We start from the raw sequence: 19,567 nt of genomic DNA, 5'->3' as shown, positions 1-19,567 counted from the left end.
ACCAAAAATGGTAGATATTTTACTGTTTGGTATTTTTGACTTTTCTTTAGAAATAAAATTTTGACAAAATTTTCTTTAGTAATAACATTATGAGAAAATTTTTTTTGGAAATAACATTTTGACAAAATTTTCTATAGAAATAACATGTTGACAAAATTTTCTATAGAAACAAAATTTTGACAAATTTTTCTATAGAAATAACATTTTGACAAAATTTTCTAAAGAAATAAAATTTTCTATAGAAATAACATTTTGACAAAATTTTCTATAGAAATAAAATTTTGAAAAAAAAAATTCTGGAGAAATAAAACATTGACAAAATTTTCTATATAAATAATTGATAAATTGACAAACTTTTCTATAGAAATAAAATTTTGACAAAATTTTTTATAGAAATAAAATTTTGTCGTTTTTTTATTTCAGCTTAAAACCATACATTGACTAAACTACAAGAGTAGCTTAACCAACAGAGGAAAAGAATGTTTGTCAAATTTATTTGGGCAAAGCCCTATAGACTGCAAGATGGTTGGATGGACGCACGTTTCGGAATTACCACATTCCTCATCAGCATCCTCTACTTGCAGCAAAACTATCAACCAATTATCAGAATAAATTCAGGCAGTTTATTAAACCCAACAAAAACCACACTTGAACCCTCCGAAAAAAGGTTTTACATTGATAGCCGGCTTATGCCAAATAAATTCGAAACAAACATATCTCTTTTCCTATGCCACTGTCAAATCATCGATTTGAATTCACATGGCTGGGTTTATTTTGAGCGTGCCTCCTCTTCTTTTTCCATTTGTTTTGTTTTGTTATTGTTGGTTTTGTTCTTTAAGCATTGTTGTCGTTTTTTTATTTCAGCTTAAAACCATACATTGACTAAACTACAAGAGTAGCTTAACCAACAGAGGAAAAGAATGTTTGTCAAATTTATTTGGGCAAAGCCCTATAGACTGCAAGATGGTTGGATGGACGCACGTTTCGGAATTACCACATTCCTCATCAGCATCCTCTACTTGCAGCAAAACTATCAACCAATTATCAGAATAAATTCAGGCAGTTTATTAAAGAAATAAAATTTTCTAAAGAAATAAAATTTTGACAAAATTTTCTATAGAAATAAAATTTTGACAAAGTTTTCTATAGAAATAACATTCTGACAAAATGTTCTAAAGAAAGACAAAATTTTCTAAAAAAATCAAATTTTGACAAAATTTTCTGTAGAAAGAAAATTTTTTTTTCTATAGAAATATAAATTTTGAAAAAAAAAATTCTATAGAAAAATTTTGAAAAAAAAAAATTCTATAGAAATAAAATTTTGTATAGAACTATAATTTTGATGAATTGACAAACTTTTCTATAAAAATCAAATTTTGACAAATTTTCTGTAGAAAGAAAAATTTTTTTTCTATAGAAATAAAATTTTGAAAAAAAAACATCTATAGAAAATTTTGAAAAAAAAAAAATTCTAGAGAAATAAAATTTTGTATAGAACTGTAATTTTGATGAATTGACAAACTTTTCTATAGAAATAAAATTTTGACTAAATTTTCTATGGCAATACAATTTTGACAAAATTTTCTGCATAAAGAAAATTTTGATAAAATTTTCTGTAGCAAGAACATTTTTACAAAATTTTCTGTAGAAAGAAAATTTTACAAAATTTTCTTTAGAAACAAACACATTTTTATAGAAGCAAATTTTGACAACATTTTCTATAGAAATAAAATTTTGATAAAGCTTTTTATGGAAATAAAATTTTGACAACATTTTCTATAGATGTAACATTTTGAGAAAATTTTCTATAGAAATAAAATTTTGACAAAATTTTCTATAGAAATAAATTTTGATAAAATTTTCTATAGAAATAAAATTTTGATTTTCTGTAGAAAGAAAATTTTTATAAAATTTTCTATAGAAACAAACACATTTTCTATAGAAACAAATTTTGACAACATTTTCTATGGAAATAAAATTTTGACAAAATTTTCTTTGGAAATAAAATTTTGACAAAATTTTCTATGGCAATAAAATTTTGATAAAATTTTCTGTAAAAAGAAAATTTTGACAAAATTTTCTGTAGAAAGAAAATTTTGACAAAATTTTCTGTAGCAAGAACATTTTTACAAAATTTTCTGTAGAAAGAAAATTTTACAAAATTTTCTTTAGAAACAAACACATTTTCTATAGAAGCAAATTTTGACAAAATTTTCTATAGAAATAACATTTTGAGAAAATTTTTTTGGGAAATAACATTTTGACGAAATTGTCTATAGAAATAACATTTTGGCAAATTTTTCTATTGAAATAACATTTTGACAAAATTGTCTATAGAAATACAATTTTGACAAATTTTTCTATTGAAATAACATTTTGACAAAATTTTGTAAAGAAATAACATTTTGACAAAATTTTCTAAAGAAAAAAAATTTTGACAAAATTTTCTATAGAAACAAAGTTTAGAAAAAAAATTCTAGAGAAATAAAACTTTGACAAAATTTTCAATATAAATAAAATTTTGACAGAATTTTCTATAGAAAAAAATTTTGACAAAATTGTCTATAGTAATAAAATTTAAAAAAAAAAAGTTTGTATAGAAAGAAAATTGTGACAAACTTTTCTATAGAAATAAAATTTTGACAAAATTTTCTATAGAAATAAAATTTTGAAAAAAAATTGTAGAGAAATAAAATTTTGACAAAATTTTTTATAGAGCCATAATTTTGATAAATTGACAAACTTTTCTATAGAAATAAAATTTTGACAAAATTTTTTATAGAAATAAAATTTTGACAAAATTTTCTATAGAAATAAAATTTTGACAAAATTTTGTATAGAAATAAAATTTTGACAAAATTTTCTATAAAAATCAAATTTTGACAAAATTTTCTGTAGAAAGAATTTTTTTTTCTATAGAAATAAAATTTTGAAAAAAAAAAATCTAGAGAAATAAAATTTTGACAAAATTTTCTATAGAACTATAATTTTGATGAATTGACAAACTTTTCTATAGAACTATAATTTTGATGAATTGACAAACTTTTCTATAGAAATAAAATTTTGACAAAATTTTCTATAGATGTAACATTTTGAGAAAATTTTTTATGGAAATAAAATTTTGACAAAATTTTTTATGGAAATAAAATTTTGACAAAATTTTTTATATATGTAACATTTTGAGAAATGTTTCTATAGAAATAAAATTTTGACAAAATTTTCTATAGGAATAAAATTTTGACAAAATTTTCTATAGAAATAAAATTTTGACACAATTTTCTATAGAAATAAAATTTTGACAAAATTTTCTATAGAAATAAAATTTTGACAAAATTTTCATTGGCAATAAAATTTTGACAAAAAATTCTGTAGAAAGAAAATTTTGACAAAATTTTCTGTAGAAAGAAAGTTTTGACAAAATTTTCTATAGAAACAAACACATTTTCTATAGAAGCAAATTTTGACAACATTTTCTATAGAAATAAAATTTTGACAAAACTTTTTATGGAAATAAAATTTTGACAACATTTTCTATTGAAATTTAATTTTGACAAAATTTTCTATAGAAATAAATGTTGACAAAATTTTCTATAGAAATCAAATTTTGACAAAATTTTTTGTAGAAAGAAAATTTTTATACAATTTTCTATAGAAACAAACACATTTTGTATAGAAACATATTTTGCCAACCTTTTCTATGGAAAGAAAATTTTGACAAAATTTTCTGTAGAAAGAAAATTTTGACAAAATTTTCTATAGAAACAAACACATTTTCTATAGAAGCAAATTTTGACAACATTTTCTATAGAAATAAATTTTGACAAAATTATCTTTAGAAACAAATTTTGAAAACATTTTCTATGGAAATAAAATTTTAACAAAATTTTCTATGGAACTAAAATTTTGACAAAATTTTCTATGGCAATACAATTTGACAAAATTTTCTGTAGAAAGAAAATTTTACAAAATTTCCTTTAGTAGCAAACACATTTTCTATAGAAGCAAATTTTGACAATATTCTATATAAAGGGTGATTCTTTTGAGGTTAGGATTTTCATGCATTAGTATTTGACAGATCACGTGGGATTTCAGACATGGTGTCAAAGAGAAAGATGCTCAGTATGCTTTGACATTTCATCATGAATAGCCGAACGATCTGTCACAACGTCGAATTTTCAGTGAATGGGCCCTAGAAAAGTTGGCAGAAAATCCGCTTTTTTATCGACAAATTTTGTTCAGCGATGAGGCTCATTTCTGGTTGAATGGCTACGTAAATAAGCAAAATTGCCGCATTTGGAGTGAAGAGCAACCAGAAGCCGTTCAAGAACTGCCCATGCATCCCGAAAAATGCACTGTTTGGTGTGGTTTGTACGCTGGTGGAATCATTGGACCGTATTTTTTCAAAGATGCTGTTGGACGCAACGTTACGGTGAATGGCGATCGCTATCGTTCGATGCTAACAAACTTTTTGTTGCCAAAAATGGAAGAACTGAACTTGGTTGACATGTGGTTTCAACAAGATGGCGCTACATGCCACACAGCTCGCGATTCTATGGCCATTTTGAGGGAAAACTTCGGAGAACAATTCATCTCAAGAAATGGACCGGTAAGTTGGCCACCAAGATCATGCGATTTGACGCCTTTAGACTATTTTTTGTGGGGCTACGTCAAGTCTAAAGTCTACAGAAATAAGCCAGCAACTATTCCAGCTTTGGAAGACAACATTTCCGAAGAAATTCGGGCTATTCCGGCCGAAATGCTCGAAAAAGTTGCACAAAATTGGACTTTCCGAATGGACCACCTAAGACGCAGCCGCGGTCAACATTTAAATGAAATTATCTTCAAAAAGTAAATGTCATGGACCAATCTAACGTTTCAAATAAAGAACCGATGAGCTTTTGCAAATTTTATGTTTTTTTTTTTTTTAAAAAAGTTATCAAGCTCTTAACAAATCACCCTTTAGAAATAAAATTATGACAAATTTTTTTATAGAAATAAAATTGTGACAAAATTTTCTATAGAAATAAAATTTTGACAAAATTTTCTATAGAAATAAAATTTTGACAAAATTTTCTATAGAAATAAAATTTTGACAAAATGTTCTATAGAAATTAAATTTTGACAAAATTTTCTACAGAAATTAAATCTTGGCAAAATTTTCTACAGAAATTAAATTTTGACAAAGTTTTATATAGAAATGAAATTTTTTCTGTAAAGATAAAAGCTTGACGAAAATCATTGTTCATTAAATTCTAGAAAATGCAACAAAGAAATATCAACCAAAGACTCAATACGATTCATATTAAATATTTTTTATATTTTATTAGCAAAAAAACACCAAATGTATTCATTTTTCATCCGTTTCACTAGTTCAAAACTTTATAGGGATTCAAGATACCATTTGGATCCAACATCTTCTTCATATCACGCATCATTGCTATGGCCTCTGGACTCTTGGAATGTTTCAAATATTTTGTTTTCAAAAACCCTATACCATGTTCGGCACTAATGCTACCTTTCAATTGGGCGGTATACTCATAAACAAATGGTTCCAATAGTTTATGCAATTTGGGAGAGTATTCATCACAAGAGACATTTAAATGAAGATTTAAATCACCCAAATGGCCATAACCACAAACACGTTTGGCTACATGGCCAGCTTGTTTATTGACAACCTGGACAATATCATAAAACGAGCGTAGCGGTAGGGATATATCGTATTTAAAGCAATATCCATCCTTTGTACATGCAGGACCTATTAGTTCGCGTAGTTTCCAAATTTCCAATATTTTACTGGGTTCATTGGTATATGTGCCATCGATAACATCACCTTTTTCCATAACAAATTGTAGGAAATTATTAAGCTTTTCCATATCGTGTTCGGCATTACTGCCCGATGTTTCGATAAGCATATAGAAGGGATAGCCCGCAAGAGGAGATCTAGAATTAATATAATATGAAGTTAAGAATTTCGTAAAGAAAAATTTAATTCATACAAACAAAAAAAAGTTGATTCAATCACGAAATTAATTGATCCAATTAATTTTTTAATTGAAATGTCTTCAATCACAGAAATGATAATATCAATTAAAAAAATTAATTGATCCAATTAATAAATTAATTGATACTATTAATTTTTGTGATTGATTTTTGTTTCAATTAAAAAATATGTTGAAGCAATTAAATTTTTAATAGAATATTTTTTTTTAACTCTATTAAGACTTTAATTGGAAACATTTTCGCGAAATTTTTTTCTGTATATTTACTTGAGATTAAAATTTTCCACACTGGAAGCCAATGCCGAGGCATCAATCATTTCGCAAGATGAAAGGACTTCACCCAAATTTCTTTTGGCATTTTTTAAAGTTCGCAAAACAGCTTCAAAGGAATTTAGACCTAAGGATGATAAATAATATATGACAAAGTTCTATATAGAAGTCAATATTTTTTTAGTTTTGTGTTTACCTAAAAATGCCACATGCACCGATTCCGATACGGCTGGACACAAAATGGCTAATTTCGTTACCACACCAAGGGTTCCTTCAGATCCAATGAATAAATGTTTGAGATGATAGCCAGTATTATCCTTTTTAAAATCACTCATTAAATCCATAACTTGTCCATTAGCCAGTACCTAATTGATGAGAATAAAAAGTATATATTAATACAGAGTTGCTGATGTGTATTGCAACCAATTTCAGGTTGCTACCACGGTTGCCACTCCACCAAATTTTAGAGAAATTTTTACCATAAACTATTAAACAAAAAATCTTGTTTTTCAAAATTTTATTTCTATAGAAAATTTTGTCAAATTTTTAATTCTAGAGAAAATTTTGTCAAAATTTTATTTCTGTAGAAAATTTTGCCAAAATTTTATTTTTATAGAAAATTTTGTCAAAATTTTATTTCTATAGAAAATTTCGTCAAAATTTTATTTCTATAGAAAATTTCATCAAAATTTTATTTCCATAGAAAATTTTGTCAAAATTTTATTTCTGTAGAAAATTTTGCCAAAATTTTATTTCTATAGAAAATTTTGTCAAAATTTTATTTCTATAGAAAATTTTCTCAAAATTTTATTTTTATAGAAAATTTTCTCAAAATTTTATTTCTATAGAAAATTTTCTCAAAATTTTATTTCTACAGAAAATTTTCTTAAATTTTTATTTCTATAGAATTTTTTTTTCAAAATTTTATTTCTATAGAAAATGTTGTCAAAATTTTATTTCTGTAGAAAATCTTGCCAAAATTTTATTTCTATAGAAAATTTTGCCAAAATTTTATTTCTATAGAAAATTTTGCCAAATTTTTATGTCTATAGAAAATTTTGCCAAAATTTTATGTCTATAGAAAATTTTGTCAAAATTTTATTTCTATAGAAAATGAAAAAATTTTTGACAAAATTTTCTATAGAAATAAAATTTTGACAAATTTTTCTATAATCATTTTTATTTCAACTCACCGCTTCATTTTATTTCTATAGAAAATTTTGTCAAAATTTTATTTCTATAGAAAATGTTGTCAAAATTTTATTTCTATGGAAAAATTTGTCAAAATTTTATTTCTATAGAAAAATTTGTCAAAATTTTATTTCTATAGAAAATTTTGCCAAAATTTTATGTCTATAGAAAATTTTGCCAAAATTTTATGTCTATAGAAAATTTTGTCAAAATTTTATTTCTATAGAAAATGAAAAAAATTTTGACAAAATTTTCTATAGAAATAAAATTTTGACAAATTTTTCTATAGAAATAAAATTTTGACAAATTTTTCTATAGAAATAAAATTTTGACAAATTTTTCCATAGAAATAAAATTTTGACAACATTTTCTATAGAGATAAAATTTTGACAAAATTTTCTATAGAAATAAAATTTTGACACAATTTTTTATAGAAATAATATTTTAATAAATTTTTCTATAGGAATAAAATGTTTACAAAATTTTCTATAGAAATAACATTTTGATAAAAAAGAAATAAAATTTTTATAACAATTTCTATAAAAAATAAAATGTGGACAAATTCTCTATAGAGATAAATTTTTGACAAAATTTTCTAGAAATATAAAATTTGGACAAAATTTTCTATAGCAATAAAATGTTGAAATAAAATTTTGACAAAATCTTCTATAAAAATAAAATTTGCAAAATAAGATTTGTTTGTTTGGTAGTTTTCTGGTAAAGTTATCTTCTAATTTTGGTTAAACAGCCACAATGTGTTCGCGGATGGAGTCAAAAGACGTGTAGTGCTTTCATCGCGGTATACGTATTTTGACTCCATCCGGACAATACTTCAATTGATTGTTTTCATATTAAATTCTCGAACATTATTTCTTTTAAGATACAACCAGAAAAAAATTCCTTCGTCTTAACATTTTGCCCGAATACTATGAAATCAAGTTTGTTGTATTTAATACATCATATCGCTATTTCTTAAAATATGTTTTCGGAAATTTCTTGTGTTGATCCTGGTTTTAGTACCAATTTACTGCCTCCTCTAACGCTACGTAAACAATCCACATTGTAGCCTTGTAAATCATCTTGGCCATCTTGTAATATATTCGTCGAACCAATTAATGATTCAAAAAATCCAACATCTTTATCCTGTAGTTCGCCATAGTTACCACGTTTCACATTATGTCGTATCTGTAATGAATAATTGAACCTTTTTACCAATTATCGTATGTATTATTGTTAAAAAGGGTAACAAACAGTTAGTGTGTTTGAATAAAAATATGGAAATTAGAACAACATACTTTCGTACTTTGGAAATTAGAAAAACATACTTTCATCGCAAACGAAATTTTAGACCAACAAACATTTTAAGTTACTAAGAGCCCCCTTTCTTGCTTAATTTTTTTTTTTAATGTAGGGAAATCGGGTGATAGAATCAACGTTTTTGTGAGCCTACAATACCAGAATATTTACAATTTCAGGCAAATTGGATAAAAGTTACGGTTTCTAGAAACCGTAGCTTTATGGGGGCTATACTAAACCATGGACCGATACTCACAATTTTCGGCTCACCTCTTTATGGTCCTAAGATACCTCTAGATTTCCAATTTCAGGCAAATTGGATAAAAACTACGGTTTCTATAAGCCCAAGACCCCAAATCGGGAGTTCGGTTTATATGGGGACCATACCAAAACATGGACCGATACTCACAATTTTTGGCACACCTCTTTATGGTCCTCTAGATTTCCAATTTTAGGCATATCGGATAAAGACTGCGGATTCTAAAATCCCAAGAAGCAAAATCGGGAGATCGGTCTAACAGGTTGGTTGATAAGTCTCCGGTCTGACATGGCGTCGCTAGTATTAAATGCATACTATTTTTATATAGTACTAACCTTCAAATGATTCGTGTCAAAATTTGACGTCTGTAAGTCAATTAGTTTTTGAGATAGAGCGTCTTTTGTGAAGCAATTTTGTTATGAAAAAAATGGAAAAAAGGAATTTCGTGTTTTGATAAAATACTGTTTTCTGAAGGGAAAAAATACGGTGTAAGCAAAAACTTGGCTTGATAATGAGTTTCCGGACTCTGCCCCAGGGAAATCAACAATAATTGATTGGTATGCAAAATTCAAGCGTGGTGAAATGAGCACGGAGGACGGCGAACGCAGTGGATGCCCGAAAGAGGTGGTTACCGACGAAAACATAAAAAAAATCCACAAAATGATTTTGAATGACCGTAAAATGAAGTTGATTGAGATAGCAGAGGCCTTAAAGATATCAAAGGAACGTGTTGGTCATATCATTCATCAATATTTGGTAATGCGGAAGGTCTGTGCAAAATGGGTGCCGCGCGAGCTCACATTTGACCAAAAACAACAACGTGTTGATGATTCTGAGCGGTGTTTGCAGTTGTTAACTCGTAATACACCCGAGTTTTTCCGTCGATATGTGACAATGGATGAAACATGGCTCCATCACTACACTCCTGAGTCCAATCGACAGTCGGCTGAGTGGACAACGACCAGTGAACCGTCTCCGAAGCGTGGAAAGACTCAAAAGTCTGCTGGCAAAGTAATGGCCTCTGTTTTTTGGGATGCGCATGGAATAATTTTTATCGATTATCTTGAGAAGGGAAAAACCATCAACAGTGACTATTATATGGCGTTATTGGAGCGTTTGAAGGTCGAAATCGCGGCAAAACGGCTCCATATGAAGAAGAAAACAGTGTTGTTCCACCAAGACAGCGCACCGTGCCACAAGTCATTGAGAACGATGGCAAAAATTCATGAATTCGGCTTCGAATTGCTTCCCCACCTACCGTATTCTCCAGATCTGGCCCCCAGCGACTTTTTCTTGTTCTCAGACCTCAAAAGGATGCTCGCAGGGAAAAAATTAGGCTGCAATGAAGAGGTGATCGCCGAAACTGATGCATATTTTGAGGCAAAAACGAAGGAGTACTACCAAAATGGTATCAAAAAATTGGAAGGTCGTTATAATCGTTGTATCGCTCTTGAAGGGAACTATGTTGAAAAATAAAAATGAATTTTGACCAAAAAATGTGTTTTTCTTTGTTAGACCGGTACTTATCAGCCAACCTGTTATATGGGCACCATACCAAAACATGGGCCGATACTCAAAATTTTTGGCACACCTCTTTATGGTCCTTTAGATTTCCAATTTCTGGCAAATTGGATAAAAACTACGGTTTCTATAAGCCCAAGACCCCAAATCGGGAGGTCGGTTTATATGGGGACTATATCAAAACCTGGACCGATATAGCCCATCTTCGAACTTGACTTGCCTGCAGACAAAAGACTTTGTGCAAAATTGCAGCACGATTGCTTCATTATTAAAGACTGTAGCGTGATTACAACAGACAGACGGACATGGTTATATCGTCTTAGAATTTCTCCCTGATCAAGAATATATATACTTAATTAAGTCGGAAATCGATATTTCGATGTGTTACAAACGGAATGACAAACTTATTATATCCCCGTGAATAGTTCCCACATTATATCTAAAAATTAAATACACTGAAAAAAAGTTTTGGCGTGAGGCCAAAGATTTCTTGCCCTTAAAATACAAATGCGAGTTATCTTTAATATAGAAGACGCATTTCTCTGATATAAAGTTCCTTTTCTTGTCCAAAAGTGGGAGCCACAGTGGTGCAATGGTTAGCATGCCCGCCTTGCATACACAAGGTGGTGGGTTCGATTCCTGCTTCGACCGAACACCAAAAAGTTTTTCAGCGGTGGATTATCCCACCTCAGAATGCTGGTAACATTTCTGAGGGTTTCAAAGCTTCTCTAAGTGGTTTCACTGCAATGTGGAAGGCCGTTCGGACTCGGCTATAAAAAGGAGGTCCTTTGTCATTGAACTTAACCTGGAATCGGGCAGCACTCAGTGATAAGAGAGAAGTTCACCAATGTGGTATCACAATGGACTGAATAGTCTAAGTGAGCTCGATACATCGGGCTGCTACCTATCCTAACCTTGTCCAAAAGTCATTAAACTTTTCAATGAAGTCGTTTTGTCCTTGTACACAAAAAAAAAATCCGAAAAATTTTCTAAATTAAAGTCTTAATTGAGTTTTACAAAATATTAATATTAATTAATTAAACAAATTTTTTAATTGGAACAAAAATTAATAATATAAATTAATTTTTTAATTGGATCAATCCATTTTTTAATTGACTTTCAATTAATTTTTTAGTTGACATCATTTCTGTGATTGAAGAAAAAAAAATATTTTTTGTGTGTTGTTAAGTGATTCGAGTTAAAAATTGAAATGAAATCAATTTTTAAAAGTATTTGTTTAATGTCCAATTAAAACTGTGATTGATACTATCGTTTTCGTTTCAGTTCAAGTGGATTAGGTTAGGTTAGGTTAGGTGGCAGCCCGATATATCAGGCTCACTTAGACTATTCAGACCCTTTTGATACCACATTGGTGAACTTCTCTCTTATCACTGAGTGCTGCCCGATTCCATGTTAAACTCAATGACAAGGGACCTCCTTTTTATAAAAGCGAGTCCGAACGGCGTTCCACATTGCAGTGAAACCACTTAGAGAAGCTTTGAAACCTTCACAAATGTCACCAGCATTACTGAGGTGGAGTAATCCACCGCTGAAAACTTTTTGGTGTTCGGTCGAAGCTGGAATCGAACCCACGACCTTGTGTATGCAAGGCGGGCATGCTAACCATTGCACCACGGTGGCTCCCTTCAAGTGGATTGGATCAATTAATTTGGTGATTGAATCAGAAAAAAAATTTTGTGTGTTACATGAAAACAAGTTTGTTTGTCTGACTAATGTCAAGTTGACATTAATACCCGGTAAAAAAAGCATTGCCAAAAAAGTTGTGAAAATGTTCTTTTTGGATCCGGAAGTGATGCAAAATTGGCGCAGAAGCGATGAATTTAACATGGGATTGTGAAAAATTTCAAAAATTAATGAAATAATAATTCAGCTTTATTAACACGAAGTATTAGTGTAGAACATATACCAAATATATATAAGTCAACACGCTATCCACTGGGCCGTGTAGCTCTTATAATCACCAACACACAAATATCCATATAGCCATCAGCACACAAGCAACGCATACAGCCAAGCAAATCTATTTATAGACTTGTGTGTAAAGCGCACACAAAACGCATTTAAAGAAACTTCGTTTAGGGAAAACAAACAATTTTGGTTACAAGCGACTGATGCTCAATTTGCTTTCAATTTTCAAAAATTCTTCAAAAGGGTAAACATCAAAATGTGTCATATTTGAGGCGTAAAGTCATTCATTAGTCAGAAAAAAATATATCTAGATATAACGGACTCGTTTTTTTGAATAACAGGCAATTTCTCATATACGAAACGAACTCTTTCGTTCGACTGAAATGCCAAAAACAGCTAATTTTCCTTTATGAATTCAGCTTTTTTGCACGCAAAAAGAAAAATACTTCTTTCCTCCCAAATGAAATTTTAGACAAACAAAGTTCGTTTCTCATTTGCTTTTCGCTGTAAGGAAGTTTATTTGGAAGAAAAGTATATACTTTTTGTGATAAACGTTTTTCTTTTCTAGGAAAACAATTTCATAAAGACTAACTCAGAAGAAATTATTCGATTTTATATATTTTTTTTAAATTTTACCTTTCGCCTGGACGGAGAATCGAACCGCACAATTTGCCAGCCAACACACTATCCACTGAGCTATGTGGCTGTTACTGTCATCAATAGAAAATTATCCATATATAGTTATATTTATATAGCATAGCTTGCGGCGCCCACGAGCCAATTAAACAAACTTTATTTAAAAGAAACATACATTTAGTTGGGCTCCGTGGAGCAGTTCTTGTTACGTCCGTCTTGCATGTCAAGGGTCGTGGGTTCGATCCCTGCTTCGACCGAACACCAAAAATATATTTTTTTTTTACATATTTTCGGAAGATCCCGAAAAGGTATTCAACATTACATACTTCTATATTAAATTTTTACTATGAAACTGTCAAATTTGTCTTATTAAAGACTTGTCAGAAAAGAACAGTGTTTGATATAAACGAAATGGACTGTGTTGTTGTTTCAAAAATAACTTTTTTTTATTGAAAAAATAAAAATTTTGTAACAAACGAATTTTTTTGGTGATAAAAGTTTACAATTTCCGAAGAAATTCAAAAACTCTAACAAAAGAAAAACGTTTTCGTTACATATTTTCTAAACGTTTTTTTTTTCTTTGCGTGTAGTTATTGTTTCTAGTTATTCAACAGATTTGCTGTATTGTGTCGTTTTGAGTATATACAAAAATATAATATTATCTTACCGGTGTTAATTCTGGTAATCCAGAGGTTTTATACGTGCGTAAAGTAGTTAATAAAAAACTACAATTTCTTTTCATAGCCCAAAATCGTATCATCTGAAAATAATAAAACATTTTTCATAATAGTACCTAGTATTTGTAGTAGCTATATAGTGTAGTTAGTTTCAGTTGTTTTCACTCCGATACAAAAATTGTCTTCATATCCCTGCTAGCATTTCAAAGTTCCATTTCATCCTCATCGCTACCACAGACTCGTAGGTGACACTACAACAATCGCCAACAGTGATGGGGGAAACGTATCAAAAAGTACGGAATGTACATGACAGTAATTTGCCATCACTATTGTTAAAAGAGCCATTTTATATTTTGTGAAATACCAAGCGCAATTTGCTTATTATAATTTATTTAAATAAAAGCGAAAATGAACTGCTGAAAACATAGTTATTTCGCTTAAAATTGTGAAATGTATATTGGTGAATAATTTCTGAATTTATAAACGGGGAAAAAGTGATAGTTTTTCAGATATTTTTCCAGACACGCTTTCTTCATAGAGAAAAAAAGCACACTGGCTGATAGACGCTGAAATATGTAACTTGCTACTTGTAACTAGACATCATTATCTTATTAATGCAAAAAATTATGTTAAATGTGATGTTGATAGTCGTATAAATGTTATATTTCTAAGAATTTATAAATGTTTAATCAAATTAATAAACATCTAAACAATCGTATTTTACTTGACCACAAGCATTCGTTTACAACTATCTTAAAATTCACTTTTTCTAATAGTTTGAAGGGGCTCTTATTGGCGTCGTTCTAAATGTATCTAAAAAGGAACCTAATAATTGCACTCATGTGTAACTTTTTTATAGTAACTTTGCTTGGTACAACTTCTCAATAGCGACGTCACTTTTCCGACGAGTTTTGGATATCGTATACGACTGTTTTCGACGTGGTGGGGATTCTCAGAAGCGCCGTCAAATTCAAAAAAATGTTGGCAGGGATATGGTAATGGTTTTAACCATAATTTTAAATTTATACGTTAATTTTCATTTTATTCGAACAACAAAGCCAAACATTAAGGTCTGTAGAAAATTCGTGTTTCTCTAGTGGCAATTAAAATTATAAATTCAACCTAAAACTCACGATATCGCTTTTCTTTGCAGAATAAATATTTTTTAAAATATATTTTTTTTCCATTAAAGTAACGTAGTAAAGAAAAGTAACTGTGGAATTTTCTATTATCAACAGTGAAACATGAACATAGTACCAGACTTTAGGAAGCAGATGTTAGATGACATGAAACCATATGATTTTTTCTGTTTTGTAATCTGGCAACCACTGGCCATAACACGAACAAATTATGCTCTGGTTGTGCTTAAAGAATTTTCGTATATTTTAATTTATTTTAATATTCAATAGTGATATAAATATGGTGAAAATATTAAACATTAAAAACTATAAGCACATATAATTTTTTTTATTGAAACCAAATCACTTCAAATTTGCATTTACCTGATAAAACAGCTCACCATTCAATTACTGAATCAGAAACTACGAAAGACGACAAAAAACAAAGCGCATAGAAACCACTCAACAGCTGCTTGCCTAACTAAAAGCAAAACAAAAACAATTAAAGAGAGCAAAATAGAGAGTGTGACACTCTCACAAGTCATACGCTTATCTTTGTGCCGGTCACAACGACATAAGTTTAGCCGGTATGAAATGGCATACCAAAGTAAATTGAAATAAAAAGAAAAAATACACAATAACCATCGACCATATAGGCGTAGATATCTATGTATGTGTGTATGAAAAAAGATGTATGAGATAAAAAAATTCAAGTTCGACTACAGTCAAACATCTTTATAAATGCACAATCTTCAACATAAAACAATTTTTGAAAAAATTAAAAAATATTTCAATTTTTAAGACGTTCATATACACTGAAAGAACAGTGAACGCACACTGAAAAAAATATTGTCGTGAGGTCAAAGATTTCATGTCTTTAAAATACGAATACAAATTTTGCTTAGCATAGAAGACGCATTTCTCTAAAATAAAGTTATTTTCCTTGTCCAAAAGTCGATAAACTTTTCAATGAAGTCGTATTGTCCTTATAATTAAGTGATTTGACTTAAAAATGGGTATCTTAACATGAAAGAACAAATTTATAGACTAAGGTCAACTTGACTTTAATAATTCAGAAAAATTCATTAAATTTAATGAAATTGTCTTTAAATTTGTTGTCTTTTGGCATCTTGACTACAAAGCAAAAAATCGTTCAAATATAGGACATGTTTTTCAATACTTTATTTTAAAGAAGTTTTGTACTTCAAACATAGCATAATTTCTAGTGGAAGTCGAGTCCTAATTTGGAAAATAAAGTTGCCGTTAACTCGTTTTTAAAGGACTTTGATAGCATATGAAGAAAAAAAGCTGAGAAAGCGAAAAATTAAAATTTGCTTCCTAGAAGCAAGTACACAAAACCTAAATTTAAAAGAGAATTGTGTCTTAAAAGTATCCTTACTTGTATTCTCCGCTTCTTTGGCTCGGAATCAATACCAAATTTTTTAAAGTAAAGACAAAATCTTTGGAACCGAGTATGCTTTTTTTTCAGTGCACCTGGTAGAAAAATTTTGGTTAATTTTAGCAAATTTAAATAATTTTTAGAAAATTTTAACTAAACAGTATTACAAACGCTGATACCACAAAAATAAGTAAATGTTTTTCAACGAATTCAAGAAAATTTATTAGGGATATATTTTTTCACTTGTTAAAGAAAATTTTGTATTTTGAAGGAAAAAATTTGACTTCAAAATTGCAAACATAATAATTCCATGAACTAAAATAAAGTTAAATTGACTTTAGTGAAATGGAGGATTCACTTTTTTTTGAGTGTAGCAAAAAGATTAAATTTTATTATCAAAAATGCATTCTCTGGAAAGTTTCACTTTTGTTATCGAAGAATTGTGTCCAAGGACGAAGCTCAATGCACTTTTGTTATCGAAGAATTGTGTTCAAGGACAAGCTCAATGCACGCAGAGAAGGAATATGATCACCTCATAAAATGAAATGAAAAGAAAAAAACACAAGATATTGCAATAAACCATCTACCATATGGGCGCAGAAATCTATGTATGTGTGTCAAGTTCGACTACAGTCAAACATCTTTTTAAATGAAAAGAAAACAATTTTTGAAAATAAAATTTAAAAATATTTCAATTTTTTAAACGCCCATATAGGCAAAAAGATTAATTTTTCTATCAAAATGCATGCTCTGGAAAGTTTCAATTTTGTTATCGAAAATTTGTGTTCAGCGACGAAGCTCATTTTTGGTTCCATGCACGCAGAAAAGGAATATGATCACCTGAAACGTGTATCAAGAGGAATATAGAATATGTTTGTCATAAAAATATTGTTTGCTCGACTAACTATACATGGTTGCCGAAATCAGATACATAATTTCCGAGAACATAACATGGTTGCGACAAAAATGTTACATATTTCCCGTCCAAAAATGATGCTCTGGACAAATGTTTGAGGTCATCATAATCCTCCTCTGAGTGTGGGTACGTAACTAAGCAGAATTGTCGATTTTACGTTGAAGACACGGTTGCCACATTTAGTAGAATTCTACCAAAAATGGTAGATTTTTTACTGTTTTTTTTACAATTCTTGATGTTTTGAGAAAATTTTCTATAGAAATAAAAATGTTGAGAAAAATTTCTATAGAAATAAAAATTTTGAGAAAATTTTCTATAGAAATAAAATTTTGAGAAAATTTTCGATAGAAATAAAACTTTGGCAAAATTTTCTATAGAAATAAAATTTTGACAAAATTTTCTATAGAAATAAAATTTTGACAAAATTTTCTACGAAATAAAATTTTGACAAAATTTTCTACGAAATAAAATTTTGACAAAATTTTCTATAGAAATAAAATTTTGACAAAATTTCCTATAGAAATAAAATTTTGACAAAATTTCCTATAGAAATAAAATTTTGACAAAATTTTCTATAAAAATAAAATTTTGACAAAATTTTCTATAGAAATAAAATTTTGACAAAATTTTCTATAGAATTAAAATTTTGACAAAAGTTTCTATAGAAATAAAATTTTTACAAAATTTTCTGTAGAAATACAATTTTGACAAAGTTTTTTATGGAAATACAGTTTTGACACAATTGTCTACAGAAACAAAATTTTGACAAAATATTCGATAGAAATAAAATTTTGCCAAAATTTGCTATAGAAATAGTATTGTAGACAACATTTTCTATAGAAATAAAATGTTGACAAAATTTTTTATAGAAATAAAATGTTGACAAAATTTACTATAGAAATAAAATTTTGACAAAATATTCTATAGAAATCAAAATGTTGATAAATTTTTCTGTAAAAATAAAATTTTGACACAGTTTTCTATGGAAATACAATTTTGACACAATTGTCTACAGAAATAAAATTTTGACAAAATTTTCTATAGAAATAAAATTTTGACAAAATTTGGTATACAAATAAAATTGTAGACAAAATTTTCTATAGAAATAAAATTTTTGACAAATTTTTCTATACATTTAAAATTTTGACTAACTTTTCTAAAGAAATAAACATTTTGACAAAATTTTCTATAGAAATAAAATTTTTGATAAAATATCCTATAGAAATAAAATTTTGACAAAATTTTCTATAGATATAAAATTTTCTATAGAAATAAAATGTTGACAAAATTTTCTGTAAAAATAAAATTTTGACAAAGTTTTTTATGGAAATACAGTTTTGACACAATTGTCTACAGAAACAAAATTTTGACAAAATATTCGATAGAAATAAAATTTTGACAAAATTTGCTATAGAAATAATATTGTAGACAACATTTTCTATAGAAATAAAATGTTGACAAAATTTTTTATAGAAATAAAATGTTGACAAAATTTTCAATAGAAATAAAATTTTGACAAAATATTCTATAGAAATAAAATTTTGATAAATTTTTCTGTAAAAATAAAATTTTGACACAGTTTTCTATGGAAATACAATTTTGACACAATTGTCTACAGAAAAAAAATTTTGACTAAATTTTCTATAGAAATAAAATTTCCTATAGAAATAAAATTTTTGACAAATTTTTCTATACATATAAAATTTTGACTAACTTTTCTAAAGAAATAAAAATTTTGACAAAATTTTCTATAGAAATAAAATTTTTGATAAAATTTCCTATAGAAATAACATTTTGACAAAATTTTATATAGATATAAAAATTTCTATAGATATAACATTTTGACAAAATTTGCTATGAAAATACAATTTTGACACAATTGTCTACAGAAAAAAAAATGTTGACAAAATTTTCTATAGAAATAAAATTTTGATAAAATTTTCTGTAAAAACAAAATTTTCTATAGAAATAAAAATTTAGACAAAATTTTCTATGGAAATAAACTTTTGACAAAATTTTCTATGGAAATAAACTTTTGACAAAATTTTTTATGGAAATAAAATTTTTGACAAAATTTTCTATAGAAATAAAATTTTGACAAAATATTCTATAGAAATAAAATTTTGACAAAATATTCTATAGAAATAAAATTTTGACAAAATTTTCTAGAGATATAAAATTTTGACAAAATTTTCTATAGAAATAAAATTTTGAGAAAATTTTTTATAGAAATAAAATTTTGACAACATTTTCTATTGAAATAAACTTTTTGACAAAATTGTCTATAGAAATAAAATTTTGACAAAATTTTTTATAGAAATAAAATTTTGACAAAATTTTCTATAGAAATTAAATT

General features: G+C 27.8%; 1 protein-coding gene across 1 annotated transcript; it reads right to left on the bottom strand.

Annotated features, from left to right (window-relative positions):
- Positions 1-5,296: 5,296 nt before the first annotated feature.
- LOC142230388 (D-2-hydroxyglutarate dehydrogenase, mitochondrial-like) lies at positions 5,297-15,377 on the bottom strand. Its single transcript, XM_075301036.1, has 6 exons — positions 15,281-15,377; positions 13,769-13,861; positions 8,481-8,645; positions 6,466-6,634; positions 6,267-6,396; positions 5,297-5,940 (listed from the first exon to the last, which is right to left on the bottom strand). Exons 2-6 carry the CDS (start codon positions 13,859-13,861, stop codon positions 5,367-5,369), a joined length of 1,131 nt encoding a protein of 376 aa, XP_075157151.1. The 5' UTR covers positions 15,281-15,377; the 3' UTR covers positions 5,297-5,366.
- Between the last annotated feature and the right edge of the window lie 4,190 nt (positions 15,378-19,567).

The sequence above is a fragment of the Haematobia irritans genome, chromosome 3, assembly GCF_050003625.1.
Source record: "Haematobia irritans isolate KBUSLIRL chromosome 3, ASM5000362v1, whole genome shotgun sequence".
Taxonomy (NCBI): domain Eukaryota; kingdom Metazoa; phylum Arthropoda; class Insecta; order Diptera; family Muscidae; genus Haematobia; species Haematobia irritans.
This window is presented reverse-complemented; position numbering and strand designations above follow the sequence as displayed.

Excerpts from the sequence above, each read along its gene's own strand:
- LOC142230388 (XM_075301036.1), bottom strand. The coding sequence starts at position 13,861 with ATGATACGATTTTGGGCTATGAAAAGAAATTGTAGTTTTTTATTAACT. Across the intron at positions 8,646-13,768 it reads GATTACCAGAATTAACACCG|ATACGACATAATGTGAAACG; the intron begins GTAAGATAATAT and ends TATTCATTACAG. Across the intron at positions 5,941-6,266 it reads GTGGAAAATTTTAATCTCAA|ATCTCCTCTTGCGGGCTATC; the intron begins GTAAATATACAG and ends TATTAATTCTAG.